Genomic DNA, 17,206 nt, shown 5'->3' with positions numbered 1-17,206 from the left:
AAGGACCAATGGGGCTCCTTGGAGCCCAAATACAAAGATGCTTCTCAGAGCTCTGAGCTATATAGCTCAGAGCTCTGTCGGGTCCGTGCAGGACGCTAAGTCCCCGCCGGCTCCGCTGTCCTCCCCGCCTCTCCCACATGTCACCCACATGTCACCCACATGTGGGTGACAGATGTGGGCGGGGTGGACAGCGGGAGCTGCGGGGACTTAGCGTCCTGCACGGACGCGTATGCGGCGGCTGAGCGGCGAGTGGCGTCGGGTGCGGCGTAGTTACAATGTAACAAAGTTGTTACATAATAACTTTGTTACATTGTAACTGATAGAACATTTCCGAGGATATTGCGTGGGATCATTTATTTAAAGGGACAGGTAAGTATTAATGGTTAATTAAGAATATTAAAGGACTTTTTTCGTGGTTATGTTTTTTGTTCAATTAAAATACTTTTTCTATGTGTTTGTGTGTTTATTTACTTTTAACTCTTAAAGGAAATGGGTAAGGGGTACTACAAGTACCTCTATACTCATTTCTCCTGGGAGGGGGGTGGGCATCTGGGGGACCCCTTTTTAAAGGGGACTCCCAGATTCCACCATGAACCCCCCCACCCAGGAAATCGCGGCCTCCACCTCCACCGCCCATCGGAGGTGGAGAAGAGCCCCTTGTCCTTGGATTGGACAAGGGCTCGGAGGGGGAGGGGAAAGCTTGGCTGCCCCTCCCCTTCCGAGACCCCCAATCCATGGACCATGCGGGCTGGTATAGTCAGGGTGCGGAGCCCCACGCGGCCGGTGCTCCGCATTCTGGCTATCCCAGCCTGCATGGGGGACAAGGGGTTAAAGAGGTCTGGGAGGGGGGACCGTACGTCGTTTTTTTTTTATATTTCCCACACTCAGAACGAAGTAAGTAAAACTCTTCCCACTTGGGGGAATCTATGAAAATAATACACTATTGTTACCTGTGCAAAAAAAACTGACATTTTCCGCATTTAAAAGACATTTTCGCCCTTGAAACTTAAAAATCGATTTTCTCAAAAACTATAAGGTCTTTTTGAAAAAAAAATGTTTCCTCTTATTCCCACTGATCCCCTTAATATACCCTGGGAATTTGGTGTTCCTAAACTTTAAGCAGGCTTTGCTATTAACCGTTAAAGTCGGCGGGTTTTTAAATGTTTACATTTTTACTTTGAAACTCTAACATCGATTTTCTCAAAAACTATAAGGTCTTTTTGAAAAAAAAAATTTTCCTCTTATTCCTCCTGATCTCCTTAATATATTCTCCAAATTTGAGGCTCTTAGCATTTAAGGGGGCTTTGCTATTAACCCTTAAAGTTGGCGGCTTTTTTATATTATACGGAGCGTTACGGTTTAACGCGAAATTACGGTAGCGTTTAATGCGAAATTACGGCATGATACGACTGTAATGCGAAAATTACGCGAAAATTACGCTTACGCGAAATTTCGCGAAATCCTTCTTCATTACGATTATGTACTTACGGCCATAATCGTAATTACACTAATTACGCGAAATTTCGCAAAATCGTAATTAGGTCATTACGCTCATCTCTAGGAAGAATACATTGAACCATTAAGTTGCAGGACAATTCCGAGTTGTCCCTTCCTCTCTCCTGCCCCATCTCTATACCAGATTGATGGATCTCCTTCTTCCCAAACTCTTCCTGATACATACCTGAATGGTCCTCTTGTCCACTGTAATATATATATGAGAGGTCCATATAAACCTCATAGTAATGTTTAAGTACCATTGTAAAACCCTTGTGATTAAAGCAGTACTACCCTGTCACTGCTCTCCAGGTCACTCCATTAGATCTAAGGGGTTGGCCATTTTTAGTAAACAAACTTATGATTGGCTGCTTGAAGGAAATCAAGGCACTGATTGGGCAAATCTCTCTGGAGCATCAGTGCATTAGTTTTCATTAGGGAGCACAATGGGGGTTTGTTTACTTTTAGCAGCCCACCTCTTAAGGGGCCCATACACTTACCGATTCTCCTGCCGATGTACAGCCGATTCGATCACTGTGATCAAATCGGCTGTGAAATCGTTGCGCAAACGCTGACCGAACGATCGATTTCCGTCCGAAATAGATAATTCCCGTCGTTCCTGTCCGTGCAGAAGATTTGGCTCAATCGCCGGCGGGTCGGGAGTGTGTCAATAGCGGCGTTTGAATGCCCGACGACCGACGCAATACAGCAGCAATACATTACCTGATCCAGCCGGCGCGAGTCCCCACTGTCACCGCTGCTTCTTCTCCGCGCTGGGCTCCGAGTCCGGCAGGCTTCACTTCTTCCTGTCCCGGCAGGAAGTTTAAACAGTAGAGCGCCCTCTTCTGTTTAAACTTCCCCGGACAGGAAGTACAGTGAAGCTGGAGCCGAGCGCAGAGAAGAAGGCAGCGGAGACCAGGGGACTTGCGCCTTCTGGATCAGGTAATGTATGCAGGGGGGCGGCGGCAGCGGCAGCTTCACAGATGGTGAATCGATTTCATGCTGAAATCGATTCACAATCTGTTTGCAGTAAAGGCAGCCATACAATCCCTCTCTGATCAGATTCGATCAGAGAGGGATCTATCTGTTGGTCGATCTGATGGCAAATCGACGAGTGTATGGCCACCTTTAGAAATTCAAAGTCAATCGGTCCTAATCACACCATGACAAAATGGGACCACAGCAATCATAGGGACCGCAGCAATTCCGTAATGACACATAAGAGATTTTGGCAGTCCTTTTCAAAAAAACCTTTGGCTCATAAGTACCTTTGTTATTGTCAGGGTGGCTAATCAATAATATGTTCTCTAACTCTTGTAGACTTCAAGTGGTAGAGGTGGTGGTGGCGGTAGGGAAGGGAAAGCAGTGATATTCACAAAGCATCAAAAGGAGTTGTGGTGTTTATACATACATTTGGCCTGTAGATGGCACTGTGATACAGCATGCCTGCATAAGATTACCTAGACTGTTGTGGATCGTTAGTTCCTCTGTTCTGCTAGCTAGGAGGATGGAGGGAAATTGCTGCTTCATTTCCAGAGTTGGGGAATCCTTTAAATAATTCTACTTTCATTATCGCGCCTCCATGATAATTGTGCACAACAGGAGTTTTAGGAGATTTTTCTTGTTCTATTGACTTTTGGGCATTTTTATTTCAGAAAGCAAAACTGAAACTTTAGAGACAGCTGTCCAGTTTTCATGAAAATGTCCACAAATGTCGTGTTTTTCAAAGTTTCTACCAAATGAAATAATTGTAAGTATTTTCAGTTAAACAAGTTTAGTCATGTGCACTACAATATTGCTTGAACTTGGGCTAGAGTCGGGAAACTTTATATATAAAATCCTGACTGGTTTCTAATAGCAAGTTAACAACAGGACTATTTTTCTCACAGAGCACCCTTCTTCTGAAAAATAGGCTTTTAGAGCAAACCTGAAAGGAGAATCCACTCCAGTGCCAGCCATACACAGTAATGGTGATTGATCACTTCATCAAGGATCTATATGGAGCTAGGGGCCAATTCTACCAACTTGTGTACTTGATCTTCTTTAGATTTCAGCAGAAATCTGAGACTTGATTTAGCCACTAGCATGGTACCACCCAGTATAATACTATGCTGCTTTTTATACACAATTAAGCCCTTGGCATTGATCATGCTGGAATTTGCTATGCTTGTAAGTGCCAATCACGCAGTGCTAAACAAAAAAACACCAACCTAATAAAATAAATAAAAAAAATAATTACAAACTTTGAACCATTGCACCAAAAAGAATAAAAAAAAAAATCAATACAGCAAACAAGCATGCAAACAATACAAAAATATATAAAAAATATTGTTTACCAACCAAAAAAACCCATTCCAATGACATGCTTAAAGAGAATCTGTACTCTAATATTCTTACACTAAAAAGCATACCATTCTATTCCTTATTTTCTCCTGTGCCCCTCTGTGCTGTTTCTGCCACTCTCTGCTGCAATCCTGGCTTGTAATTAACAGTTTTAGGCAGTGTTTACAAACAAACTAACCAGCTTGTGATAGGCTCACATAAACAGAGTGTGTGAGTCATACTAGAGTGTGCAGGGGGCCTGCAGAGGATGTGTATCGCTTCTATCCAATCAAAAATCAGCCCTGCACATTCCACACATTCAAGCCTTAGCCCGACAGACAAGACAGAGGAAAGGAGATAAGATTTATTACAGAGACAGTGCAATTAGGAAAGGCTGCAGTAAGCCAGAGCACATTAGAACAGGCATAGGAACTTATAGGATAGAAGAACTAAGGCTGAAAAATGTGTTACAGAGTCTCTTTAATACCACTTTTGACACATTCATACTCATGCATGACTGCATCAACTTGATGAAAATGTTCCTGTTTCCTCCGCCATCCTCAAACGTCAATCCAGCTTCAATTCGACCGTCACCCACACCGTCCATGCTACGCAGCCTCCCAATTCTACCCACAATGCCCCTTGATTTGAGGTTTTACACGGTAAATTACCGCAACTTGCAGATTTTATAGACAGGTTATCGAATACCTATTGACGCTTAACCGATAGCATACTGCACTGATACTGAACAAAACTTGCATTCTTTTCCATGGATGGAAACAATAACAATAAAAGAGAGGTTTCGGCTGCCCCAGCGCCACTGGATCTGAGTGGCCCACATGGCAAAGCAGTTAATTTGGGAACCAGAGGTGCTATGTTAAAAATAGATACATAGACCACAGTGTTTATTGCAGCTATCATGGCATCCAAGGGGTAACTTGGAGCTCTTGGTACTATTCACTGGTGAAGGTGGCACTTATATCGTCACAGATTTCAGGGGGTGGTAGGTTAGTGTTCGGTATGGGTATCAGGGGAAATTGTAGTGGGGAGTCGGTTAAGGTTAGGCAGCTAGAAGGATGGTCAGTTAGGGTTAGGAATTGGCGGGTGGGCTCAGAAATGCTTAAGCATTGGCAGGGGGATCGGTTAGGGTTAGGCACCCAGAAGGGGGGTCAGTTAGGGTTATGCATTTGCAAGGGGGGTCAGTTAGGGTTAGGCATTGGCGGGCAGGTTCAGAAATGCTTAGGCATTGGCAAGGGGGTTGGTTAGGCATACAGAAGGGGGTCAGTCAGGGTTAGGCATTGGCGGGGGGGGGGGGTCAGTTAGGGTTAGGTATCAGCAGGGGGGTTGGTTAGGGTTAGCATCGAAAGGAAGGGCTAGTATGAGAGTACGGCTAGGTTAGATCATTGTAAAATACCGATATTCTACTTGCTGCGGCTATCTCTGCGCTGAATTTCCTATGGCGCCCATGTTAAATGTATGCCCCACATGGATCCCTCCTCCAGTCACTGCATTAGCTTATATTGGTGCTGTAGTTGTAATAAATACCTTTTTACATGCTTAGAATAGAGGTAATCACTAACATGCAATTCCTTTTCCTCTGTTTACACCTCTGGCACACAGTGGGGGCTGTATTATGTGATTAATATACATACAGTGCTGGAAAGGAGGCCCAATATGAAACTTGCACTGGGGCCCATGGCTCTCTAGCTACACTGCAACCGCATTATATGAGAGGGTTGCATTCATAGTGCAGTTGTCCAGCATAGAGTATATGCACAACATACATTGCGTACTTACAGTACTGAACGCAATAGGATACAACATGCTGGTTTCGGAATGCTGCAGTGTAGTGCCACTGCTGCTCATATGCCAATAGAACCTTTTATTTACACATGGCTTAAAGGGATCCTTAAGGGGGGCTTCCATATTTATTTCCTTTTAAGCAATACCAGTTGCCTGGCTATCCTACTGATCTCATTGGCTGCAATTGTGACTGAATCACACACCTGAAACATGCATGCAGCTAATCCAGTCAGAGCATCTGATCTGCATGCTTGTTCAGGGTCTATGGCTTAAAGTATTAAAGGCAGGGCAGCCAGGTAATATGCATTGTTTAAAAGGAAATAAGTATGGCAGTTCCCTTTAAGGTTGCAAAAAGAGTTTTGCAGTACCGCTCCATTTATGTCGTTTTTATTTTTTTACGCCAGTGGGATTCCCCTTTAAGGATGCTAAACTTTAACCCCTAGGCTGCCTGGTGTGACAGGAAGAAGCTTCTGCCTATGATGCACAGAGTACCAGAGTCAGCCTCAGACTGCATCCACATAACATGTGAGGGATGTGACATTTGGGCCACAGTGATACAAAGCAGAACGGAAATTCCAGTCACAGGGCTGCCTTAAACTCTGTCCTGTGTCCCTATTCCAGAGCATCCAATCAGGCAGTGCCTTACATCTGGCTGCCTCGCTCAGTCCTGCAAGGGGGGATGAAGGCTGTACTACCTTTCTGCTGGCAGGGCTGCGGGCTGGTGCATGCTCTGTGAGTCTGACAAGAGAAAAAGAGGAGGGGGATGGAGTAGAGGCAGGAGGGGGGCTCCATCGCTAGGTTGTCTCCAAGCTATGCTGCTGCTGCCAGTAGCAGGTTGCCAAGCAGTTATCATTGCTTCTGTGATGCAGAGGCTGTTGCTAATTGTAAAGAGCCCTGCATCTTTTCCCCTCCTTTGACTTTCTTTTGTTTCCTCGCCGTCCTTATTTCTTGTGTGGGAGATATCCTCTTCTTTAATATGCATTTGAAGCGACAGAAGACTGTTGTGATGGAGTAGTAACTCGTCCCTTTGGCTTTGGGGCTCTGAACCAGACGCTAGCATCACCTAGACCGCACGGTGCGGTGGACACAAGTAGGGGAGGTGATCATGACCACAGCTAAGGAACAAAATGCCACAGGGAAGTCATCGCAGCAGCAGGAGCAGGTAATACCGTTGTGATCTTCTTTTATTATGTGAGAATTGTTGGGAGAATGATCTCCTCTCTGGCTGATGCTAATATGCCACCTGAGTCACTACTAATGTAGCAGAGCGACTGCCTTGAGCGCTGCTCCATAGCCTGTGCAGTTTGGAGTTTGCTATTTTTAACAGATTGTCTCTTTTTTCATCAATTATGCATAGCTACAGAATACCAGGCTGGATAATTAAGCTGTCTTCTATTTCCATGTATGTGTTTTACAAAGGACTCCTGGATGGGCTTTTGGGAAGTTGCTGGTGGGCTTTCGGAACTAGTTTCCAGCAGGGACCGTTGATTCAGAGCTGAAAAATAAACACTTGACTGGGAAAGGAGATTTGTCCACGCACATACATAGAGGGGGGGGGAAGGGAGCGAGAGCTCTGGCTGCCCTTTGCAAAAACATATAGACACAGGCGGCAAAGCTAGCAAGGTCCCGCTATGTCTGTTAGGTCCTCATTATCACCTGGCGCCCTTCATTAGCTGGCGATGTCTCCTTGTAAACTTTCTGCAGCTGGGAACGTGATTGGAGAGCCTCGTAGTAGATATTCGTATTGTCTGCCCAGCACGAGAAGCAACCTGGCAGCAAAGATAGAAGGAAGCTGATAGTTCAGAAAGGAGCATCAGCACTTTCCTCAAGGCAGCCTCTCTAGAGGGAAATGATGATCATGGACCACAGGGAAGCATAAATTCTCTTATTTCATGGAGGTAAATAATTGCTCATTAGGATCAATAGTGAAAGGAACCTAAGAAGGCGTTTTTTGGAGATATTCTTCCTGACGCCATGGGTTTTGTCCTCGTCAAGTTGGTTGATACTCGATCTTCAGTATTGATCTTCGTTGAAAGACAGCTAGAATGGTTCCCCACACTGACAATTCCTATTCAGTTGAAGATGGAGATTGGACTCTTGTTTACTACTCACACTCACGTTGTGATCTGCGAAGCCATTGGCTGCCATGTGCTTTTAAGGAGTCCAATGTAATATTCATGTCTTATAGCCAACTTAACCAAAAACAAAAACAAAACACAAGTAAAAAAACCTTCCATAAAACAAGAAAAAGAAGTTATTCAGATATGTGCAAAAATGACGGCTGTTGAATAATATTCATAACATGGGATGCTGGAATACAAATAATAATAATGGGTTATTTGAATTCTGAATGCTGCCTCCCTGGGCGTTTTAACACTTGTCGTGCTGGGTCACTACCGGGCTATGTGGGCATATCAAATTTGCATTAGAATATGAATTAGTAAGTTGAATGTGCGGCTCTGCGAGGGAATACGAAAGGAAAGCTATTGTACATCAAAAGGCTTTTCTCTGGCAGCACTTGGGAACCTGGCTTAAGTGAATGTTACAGCGTCCCACACTGTGTTGTTTTATTCCTAAACATGACTTAGACGTACCTATTAAATCTATTTTAGGAGGGTATTCGCTGTGCATAATCCAGGGGTTGTGCGAGAAATACAGCCTCTCCGATGTGTACCTGAGCACATTAACCTGTCATCTAGAATTATCTCTCTTAAAGGGAATATCGGCTCGGAGAATAACACTCTTTTTGCATTCAGATGGAATCTTGGGTGTTATGTAAGAGATTCGAGTTGCTTTAGAAGCAGCTGTTTATGTCACATATTATAAATGCCCTTTTCAAAGCTTCCCACTGTGACATCCTGGAGTATAATTCTGTAGTCTTGCCGGAGTTTTTTCTGTTCTTGCACGTGTCCTGCTAAGCTATCTGCTGGTCTTACAGGATTCTGAATCACAGCGATTTAAAGAAATATGCTGTGCTTCCAAGTATGTATGTGCAAATAGGCATTGCCTACCTTGATGCAAGAAATCGTAGTGGGCAGCACGGTGGTGTAGTGGTTAGTGCTTTTGCCTTACAGTGCTGTGTCCCTGGTTGGTATCCCAGACTGGGCGATATCTGCATGGGGTTTGTATGTTTCCTCTGTGTCTGAGTGGGTTTTCTCCTGGGCACTCCGGTTTCCTCCCACATCCCCAAAACATACAGATAATTTGCTTCCCCTAAAATTGGTCCAAGACTATGATGGACATATGACTATGGTAGGGTTTAGATTGTTAATTGGGTTTTCCTTAAAATTGACCCTATGATGGGCATATGATATGACTATGGTAAGAAATATATTGTGAGCTCCATAGGGACAGTTAGTCACAATATACTCTGCACAGCGCAGCGGAAGATGCCGGTGCTATATTAAATACTAAATAATAATAACTGTATAGAATAGGTCTTTCTTAAAGTAAACCTGTGAGTTATTTTTTTTTTTGGGGGGGGGGGGGGGGATCAGATACTTTCTTCCATTGAGCCTCTGGATCCACCAGAGGCTTCCCACACCCTCCTCCTGACCACGGATCCAGCAATGTAACCCTCAGAAGTTTACAGACAATGGAACTCTCAGAGGTTTACGGCCCTGGTCCTGTTCGCCAAGGAGCATAGACACAGACACAAAAAGTCAAGCCTATTTTGCTTCCTGTTACTGCGCAGGCGTGAGCCATCTGTGCCTGTGTGGTGTAGCCGAGCTCTATTGAAAAGGCTTCTGGGGATCCCAGTGCTGGAATGTCAAAGAGGACAGGGATATGGGGGAAGCCTTGGTATTAAACAGAGGCTTCGCTCTACTTACGTAAGTACCCTTTGAGTCACTTTTTTCCCTTCCGTTAAGGCACCCAACAATATTGCAATCTTGATTGTACAATCCTACCACTTCTATGTAATATGAGGGACTACCTAAAGCATTAATTTAAAGGCTTGAACACACATCCAACAAAGTGCGCAAAGAACTCCACTACATGACCGCACACGTGAACAAACAATTGAATGGCTTGTATTTTCCATGCACCAACCAACTGAATGTCCAACTAATTTTCATACTGCGTGTGCAAGTGGAACAATCGACTGCAATATATGGCTGCTTTTAAGACAAGTACAAGTCATTCAGTTGATTTCTACACGTGATGCCAACTACACAATATCAGCCCAACAGTCTGCTGGTTGGATCGGGCAAACCGCCTTTTATCAGTCACTCGTCTAGTCGTTTGTACTCGTCTAGTTGTGTGTACACATGCCCAACTATTGTACAAAAGACCAAGTTTGGGCGATAGGTGGGCGGAATAGTTACACGTTTACAAGCCTTTAAAGAAAACCCGAGGTGGGATTTACTTATGCTAGTGGGGCACAGAGGCTGGTTGTGCACACTAACACCAGCCTCTGTTGCCCCATGGTGTGCCTCCAAGACACCCCTGCGCGCCGCTATACCCCCCGCAGTGCTGGCGACACACAGCGTGTCGCCAGCACAATGTTTACCTCTGCCAGTCTGTTAGCGCCGCTCCCCCGCCTCCTCCGTATCGGCGGTACCCGCCCGCGTCACTTCCCTCCAATCAGCGGGAGGGAAGGGACGCGGGCGGGTAGCGCCGATACGGAGGAGGCGGGGGAGCGGCGCTAACAGACAGGCAGAGGTAAACATTGTGCTGGCGACACGCTGCATGTCGCCAGCACTTCGGGGGGTATATCGGCGCGCAGGGGGGTCCTGGAGGCACACCATGGGGCAACAGAGGCTGGCGTTAGTGTGCACAACCAGCCTCTGTGCTCCACTAGCATAAGTAAATCCCACCTCGGGTTCTCTTTAAGTCCATTCACTCAGTTTACCATTCTAATGCCTAGATGTGAAAAGATTGTACTATGAAGATTGTATCATTAGTGGACCGCTAACCTTTAAGTTGTTAAGCAGAGTTTCTTTTGCCAAGGTAACACAGTACTGGTCAGTCCTAAGCTAAGGTGCCCCCTATAGCATACATACGCTAGAGATATATAGTACTAAAAGACATATTAACTATAACATGACCTGAACAATCATTAAAAATGAAACTTTTTTTGACACTCGTGTTCATACAGAGTTCCACCAAAATCAACCACATTTCCGGGAAAATAGCACAATAAATCCACTCATGGTATTTTTCGATGACTACTTCTACATATAATTTTTCTGGAGCCTTCTTTGAGGTTAATTGTATCCAAAATCTGCTCCGTGCAGGATCATAGGTAGGAAGAGAACTGAAGCAGGCTTTATGACCTGGTGAGGGCCCAAAGAATCCCTTTATCAGTTCTAGGATATAGAATATGGGGAGAATGATTGAATCTCCAACATTCACCACACTGGATTTGATGGTGAAGAGTAGCCCCTTGTCTATGTTAAGGAACCTATGTTGAGAATCAGGGTTGTGGTGCAAACTGAAATCTGTGTTGTTACATGCAGTAGGTGTGCGGTCATCGGCAATGGAAAATCTGAGTGCTGCTCAAAGTAAGCCCACATCTCAAACTAAACGTTATTTTCTTCAAACAAGAATTCCATGACGTCCCATTGCATTGGGCACTAAATAAAAATGAGATTTATATTCTATATTTATATATTGTTTTGTAATGGTTGCTAGTCACAAAAGTTTTAAATAATTAACAAAGTATTTCTCTTGTCTGACTTCTTCCTTGGAAGGTGATCAGATGTCCTCATAGACTTTACTGACAGCTCCACATACAATGGAATGGGCGTGTTCATGCTTAGCTGGGAGTCTTTGACAATGGAAAAAGACTAGACAGAGACTTTGTAAACTGAAGACCTGTACAACTTTTTACGGTTGGGAAAGTACATTATGTTTTATTTCTTTTTTAAAAGGTATACTTCCAAGATTGTATTGCTTTCCTATCTTCAAATTGATGCATCGGCATGGAGTTCTGCTTATGTGAGGCTGGCACACCTGTGTCATACAAGGAGATGCTAGGCTCTCTTCATAGCACGCAGCATAAAAGCCAAGTGAGTTGCCCAGTGGGTTAGGCTGATTTGCTGAGCAGCAAATTACTTTCAGAAAATGCTATTTTAGACATGGCCTGTGTTCAAAACTAATAGAAAAACAAGCCCCTAGCTCCACTACCTCAAAAAGGCTGGAATAGTGCTTTTGAATGAGAGGGCCTTTTCTGGAGGAGGAGAGACGTTCTGGGGCTATTGGCATAAGCCAAGCAATCATACTGTGAGCAGTCACCTGACTCCAGCCATTTATATTCCACCTATACTTTCTAACTTCTTTACCCCTTCCCTCCAATGAACACACAGTAAGGTAGGCACCAGCGATCTCCTGCCCACTTTACTGCCACACTTGGAAGACCAAAGCATTATGTTATGGCCTCCAGCCTTGTTTCCACCCTCCTAGTGAGTGGCTCATTAACACAGTGGCCCCGGCTCCTTCTGTTGCAGCCTGGGGAAGAGCTTTTATGCTGTTTTGGTCTAATTTAATGAACTTGTTGAGGTGTTCAATGCCTTTTTGTACCCTTCTGCTGCACTATGACAATAGTATTTTTAAATGAGTTGATATGTAGACCACCTGGGCTAATCTGCTCTCCTCTCCATCAGAGACCTGGATGCAGAAAATGTGGTCCTGTTTGATTCAAATGATGGAGTGTCCAAAATATCTCCCTACTGCCCAGAGAAGTAATGAAAGAGGCAGTCATCCACCTTCTGTTGCATAACCTTATGGCATATTTAAGTCAGTTTCTCAAGGTACCTGCCATACTTTTGCTAAAACCAATGTAGTCCGGTAAAGTTGTTACAGTACACCTTACCTGGGGTTCTTCTAAATTAGAAGCTTTGGTTTGTTCCCTGGAGTGTCACCATACAAAAGAGGGAATATGTATAATATGTTCCAGGAAAACGTAAAAAAAAGCATTTTAGTTTTCTTCGCTTATTTTTGAAACACTTTTGTGAGGAAAATACCTACACTTCCTCATGCATGTTTCTCTAACAACAGCATCCAAAGTTCAATAACAGTCATTCAGAGCTGTGTCTTCATTAGGATGAGCCCAGATCAGCTTTCCTTAGTATATCTGAATCTGATCTGTTAAGAGCTGATCTTTGATTTTTGATTGTTGCTCTTTGTGTTATCTTCGTAATTAAAGAAAAACTATCATGGACAATTGGAAAATGTAAAATACATACATATAATGGACAAAAATGCACTGTTAATTACCTTTCACTGGTAATTACCCTTCTCTTTTGTTGCTGTCACTTATAGTAGAAAGTGAAAATCTAACATCTGACAGGTTTTGAACAGGTCCATCCACACTTGGGAGAGTCTCATTTATTTCTTTATGTAGAAAAGCACTTACTGAATGACAGTTGCTTAGTCCATCTGCCAAAAGAGTGTGGAGATGAGAAGTGTATACTGTGTCTTCCAGTGCTGGGCACTGATGCAATAGAGCAGATGTATTGGTTACCTTAGCAACAGCAATTTCCCTCACACACTGCGCTGTCTGAGAATCCTTCCTAACTCCTCCTATTTAAGGACAATTTAAGAAGGAATTTGCACTATCTAGTGATTTCTAAAAACCTACCAATATTTTGTCTCATACACTCTGAAGAAGCGGACTGGATTGCGTGAAACGGGTTATCCTACTAGTGTCTGATTTCTATAAAAAAAAAATTCCTTCTACAGGTTCAGTCCTTATTCTAGAGGTAAGGGCTACATGCCAAGTCATTAGATCAATTATTTTTGGGGGACCCCCTCCTCCTTCATTATTAATAGTTTTTGGGTTACTGATCAGGTGTTCTATCCTATCGCAAGTCTGGCCGTTCTGACTGCATGTCTGTTGCGGGTATGTGTCTCAACCTGCTGAAGAGCAAAGATCCGCACAGCAGCCAAGCATCTGGCATTCTTATAAGCAAATAAAGATGGCAGCCTTCACTCTTCCCTAAGGTGAATTTCAAGTCTGTGGCTGACGTGCCATTATTTGGTAGGATATAAACTATATAGTTAATTTTCAGTCTATTTCTTTGAGGAGTGATTTTTAAACATAAAAAATAAATAAAGGTAGATATAAAAATACTAAGAAATCAATAAAGGTAGATGTTGAAAGATTTCCAATGTTTGTCAGGCATAGAACAACAGCGTGTGCCTATTGTTACTGCCTGGTTACACAGAGTATCAGTGCACAGTGTGTTTGCTACATTGCCGTGACTGCTGCTTCCTGGTTGTTGTATAGGAAGGTGTGATATGGAATTCTTCTGCTGCATTCAGCACCTATTGCTTCTTCTATTAATAACAAATGCAGACATGAGGCTGTATTGGATTTCCAATGTACACATAAAGGCAAGAAAGATCTTTCTGTGTACTCTGCACTCATAATGGATGGCTAAACCAATATCAGTTACAATCTATATGTCTGTAAAGATTCTGGAGATGGCAAATAATGCATCGTAAACTCTCACGTGTTACATAAAAACAGACTTGCTTGTAATTCTATAGATAGATAAGGGCCGCCATGTTTGCTGCTTGCGTAGGCAGAACTGCTGTATAATTGTACCTTATTGTGTGTCTTCTCTTACAAAAAGCTCATTTATATTATCCAAGCAGTACTATGGCTTTGTGATCTATGCCCCTTGCAAGTTCCACTAATTTATTGTACAGATCTGCAAAGCCACTTCCTAACCACAGGTTTTTTTTTCCCTTAAAGGGAAGCTGAGGTGAGAGTGATATGCAGGCTGCCATATTTATTTCCATGTAAACAATGCCTGGCAGCCCTGTTGATCTTCTGGTATGAGAAGTGTCTGTGTCAAAACCCTGGACCAAGCATGTGGCTAATACAGTAAAAAAGAAAAAAAAGGTCACCTGATCTGCTGCATGTTTGTTCCAGGGTCTATGGCTAAAAGTATTAGAGACACAGGATAAGGAGCACTGCCAGGCAAATGGTATTGTTTAAAAGGAAAGAAATATGGCAGCCTCCATATCCCTCTCACCTCGAGTTCCCTTTAAAAAACAGCATTTTTTTACATCACGCTCCTCCCATTCATTTGCCAGTAACTTTGTTGTTACTTATCACACCAAAATGGTCTATATATTTTTTTCACTACAAACTAGGCTTTGTTTGAGTGGTAAGTTTTGCTAAGAATAGAAGAGAAAAAAATGAAAAAGGACTACTATTATGAAAAATTGTAACATTTAAAACACAGGTAAATACATACGTATAAGATAAGTAGTACACTTCTCACAGAGTAAAAAGCACTATAAGTTACTTTTTTTTTCCCCCTATGTCACTTTTGCTTATAGTAGGTAGTAAAAATCTGACAGATGTAATACAGTTTTGACTAGTCCATCTCCTGTGTGCTGGATAATTCAGTGTGAACAGGAAGTGGTTATAAATCCCAATTGCGTGAGCGTTTTTTTTTTTTTTTTTAAATACATTGTATTCATTGTTTCCAGATTTTTTTTCAAAAGACGGAAGCGCTCTGCAAAACCGCTCACAAAAATGCCCACAAAAAAACGAGCAAATGTGCAGAAAATCGCCAAGCGCTTTAAATACTGCTTAAAAAAATACCACCGCGGACGGACATGCGAGCTGAACGCAATGTGAACAAGGCCTCTCTGTATATATCATCTCTCTCTCTCTCTAATCCCTAACTCTCTCTATATCTTACTTAGTAAAGTCTAAGGTTTCTGCGCCCATGCATGTGTGTGTCTGCGTAAATGCAGGGCCGCGCGGAATCTGCGTGGGGGGTTGGGTGAAGATCGCTGCCGGTTTTTCACTTGCAGGTGTGCGATTCATGGGAGCAAGCGTGCCCCCCCTCCCCGACTTTTAATCAGACACGTTATTTAAATACATATACACTGATTTATCCACTTCTGTGGTATAGAACAATAGTTTACAAAACTTTAAAAAAAAAAAAATATTTAGCTATCATTACCATTTGCATTCTCACACTTACAAATTTTTCATGTTGTGATTAGCAGTATTTTTATGGTTTTCTTTATTATAAAAGGTTATTGTAAATCACAGGTACTGAAAATATGGCCCCTCCTACGTAACTACAAGAGCGTAATGTATATTTTACTGTCATGGAGTCTATGTGATGATTTATGTTCAGCCATAGGGTGTCGGAGAGACGGTTGTTTAGTGCTGCGTAATTCATCCAGGTTGTGTTGCATACTGTTTTATTGTTTGATGTAAGTGATAGAAATTAGCCCCGAGCAGGCACTATAGGAATCTCTATGATGTTCCTTCTTTTTTAATGTATAAAGCAAACGGCTTAATCTCAGGGACCAGACTGGCTGACTGGCAATTTAGGTCGACAGTTAATGCATGGCATGTTTACATTTTAGCAGAAGCCTAAAGGCATTTTTATAACTCTCTACAGTGTGCAGAGAGTATGTGTAAACTAAGTTAACTTTTTGTATACAACACAAGGAATGTTGTTTTATTAAGCTATGGATAAAGTAATAGTGGTAAGCAGATTGCCTCTCCATGTTTTGTGGATATTTATAGACTGTAAGGTGGTGCAGAAATGTCATTCATTTTAAACACACATCATGGCTGTGCCTAGTGACCAGACCTTTCAAATCTTGTAATTGTCACTAGCTTGTAGCGATGCATACATGAAAACAAAGACACCTGGAGAAAAAAGCGCAGGGGATCGCCACACGAAGAATATTGCTAAAATATCGTTACTGCTACTGCTGGATTCCGATTGTGAAATATCGGTAGTGTTTACCAATTTTTTAGTGTGGCTAAACCTAACCCTCTACTCACACAGAACCCTCCCTCTACCAATGCCTAATCCTAACCCCCCCTTTGTGCTGCCCAACCCTAAGGCCCCCCTTGTGGTGCCTAATCCTAAGACCCCCTGATGGTGTCCAACTCTAAAATCCCCAGTAGTGCCTAACCTTAACCCCTGTGTGCAAAACGTAACCCTCCCTCTGCCGCAGAGCCACCATTTGCAGCAAAGAAGCTAAAAAGAAAAGAAGCGCCGGGGCATGCAGATATGCAAATTGTGGCACTGCATGCCTTGGCACATGCGATTCTATCAGGGGCCCCCGAGCGCCAAAATGTACCTTCTTTAACGCAAATCACAGCTTTTATGATAGGTGCAGAAAGTGGCACCCCTTTTTCCATAAGGGCCTGTTTCCATTTGTGACGCACGCATCTGCGAGATGCGTGGCGTCACTTCTTGGTGTGCGGATACTGAGACGATTTCCATCAGCCGTGCCATGCACGGCTATGGGATTCACAACCTTCCGCACCATTTCGGATGAAAATGCGCAATTTGCCTGTAGGGAAACTGCGGATTCGGCGTGGAAACCGTGGCAGTGGAAATGGGTCCTAAGGGCTCCTGCGGCCTTTTTTCCTGATTCATGTAGTGACACCCTATAATTCCTGCTGGCATATTTTAAAATATTAATATTTTTATCTTTAATATGATTTTATGAGATACACAAATTTTTGTTTTTGTTTTTACACCCATGCTGGCTGTCAACTCATTATTTCCCAACTGTGACCTTTTGTAACCAGAGGACCAAAGTGACTGCTATTTGCCTGTAACTTCGAATCACAAAATGCATGACAAAA

The 17,206-nt window shown here is 43.1% G+C and overlaps 1 protein-coding gene across 3 annotated transcripts in view; it reads left to right on the top strand.

Moving 5' to 3' along the window:
- The window catches only part of DPP6 (dipeptidyl peptidase like 6), a 1,780,442-nt gene that overhangs the window by 950,711 nt on the left and 812,525 nt on the right, over nt 1–17,206 (top strand). The window contains exon 1 of one of the 3 annotated variants that reach the window (XM_068235888.1): nt 6,315–6,781. The exons of the other annotated variants lie outside the window; for them this stretch is intronic. Coding sequence (XP_068091989.1) covers nt 6,725–6,781 — 57 coding nt within the window. The 5' untranslated portion in view covers nt 6,315–6,724. Of the gene's footprint in view, nt 1–6,314; nt 6,782–17,206 lie in introns of those variants that run through there. 3 annotated transcript variants of the gene reach the window in all.

This window comes from Hyperolius riggenbachi, chromosome 5, assembly GCF_040937935.1.
Source record: "Hyperolius riggenbachi isolate aHypRig1 chromosome 5, aHypRig1.pri, whole genome shotgun sequence".
Classification (NCBI taxonomy): Eukaryota; Metazoa; Chordata; class Amphibia; order Anura; family Hyperoliidae; genus Hyperolius; species Hyperolius riggenbachi.
The sequence above is the reverse complement of the archived record's forward strand: the minus strand, read 5'-3'. Positions and strand labels throughout refer to the sequence as shown.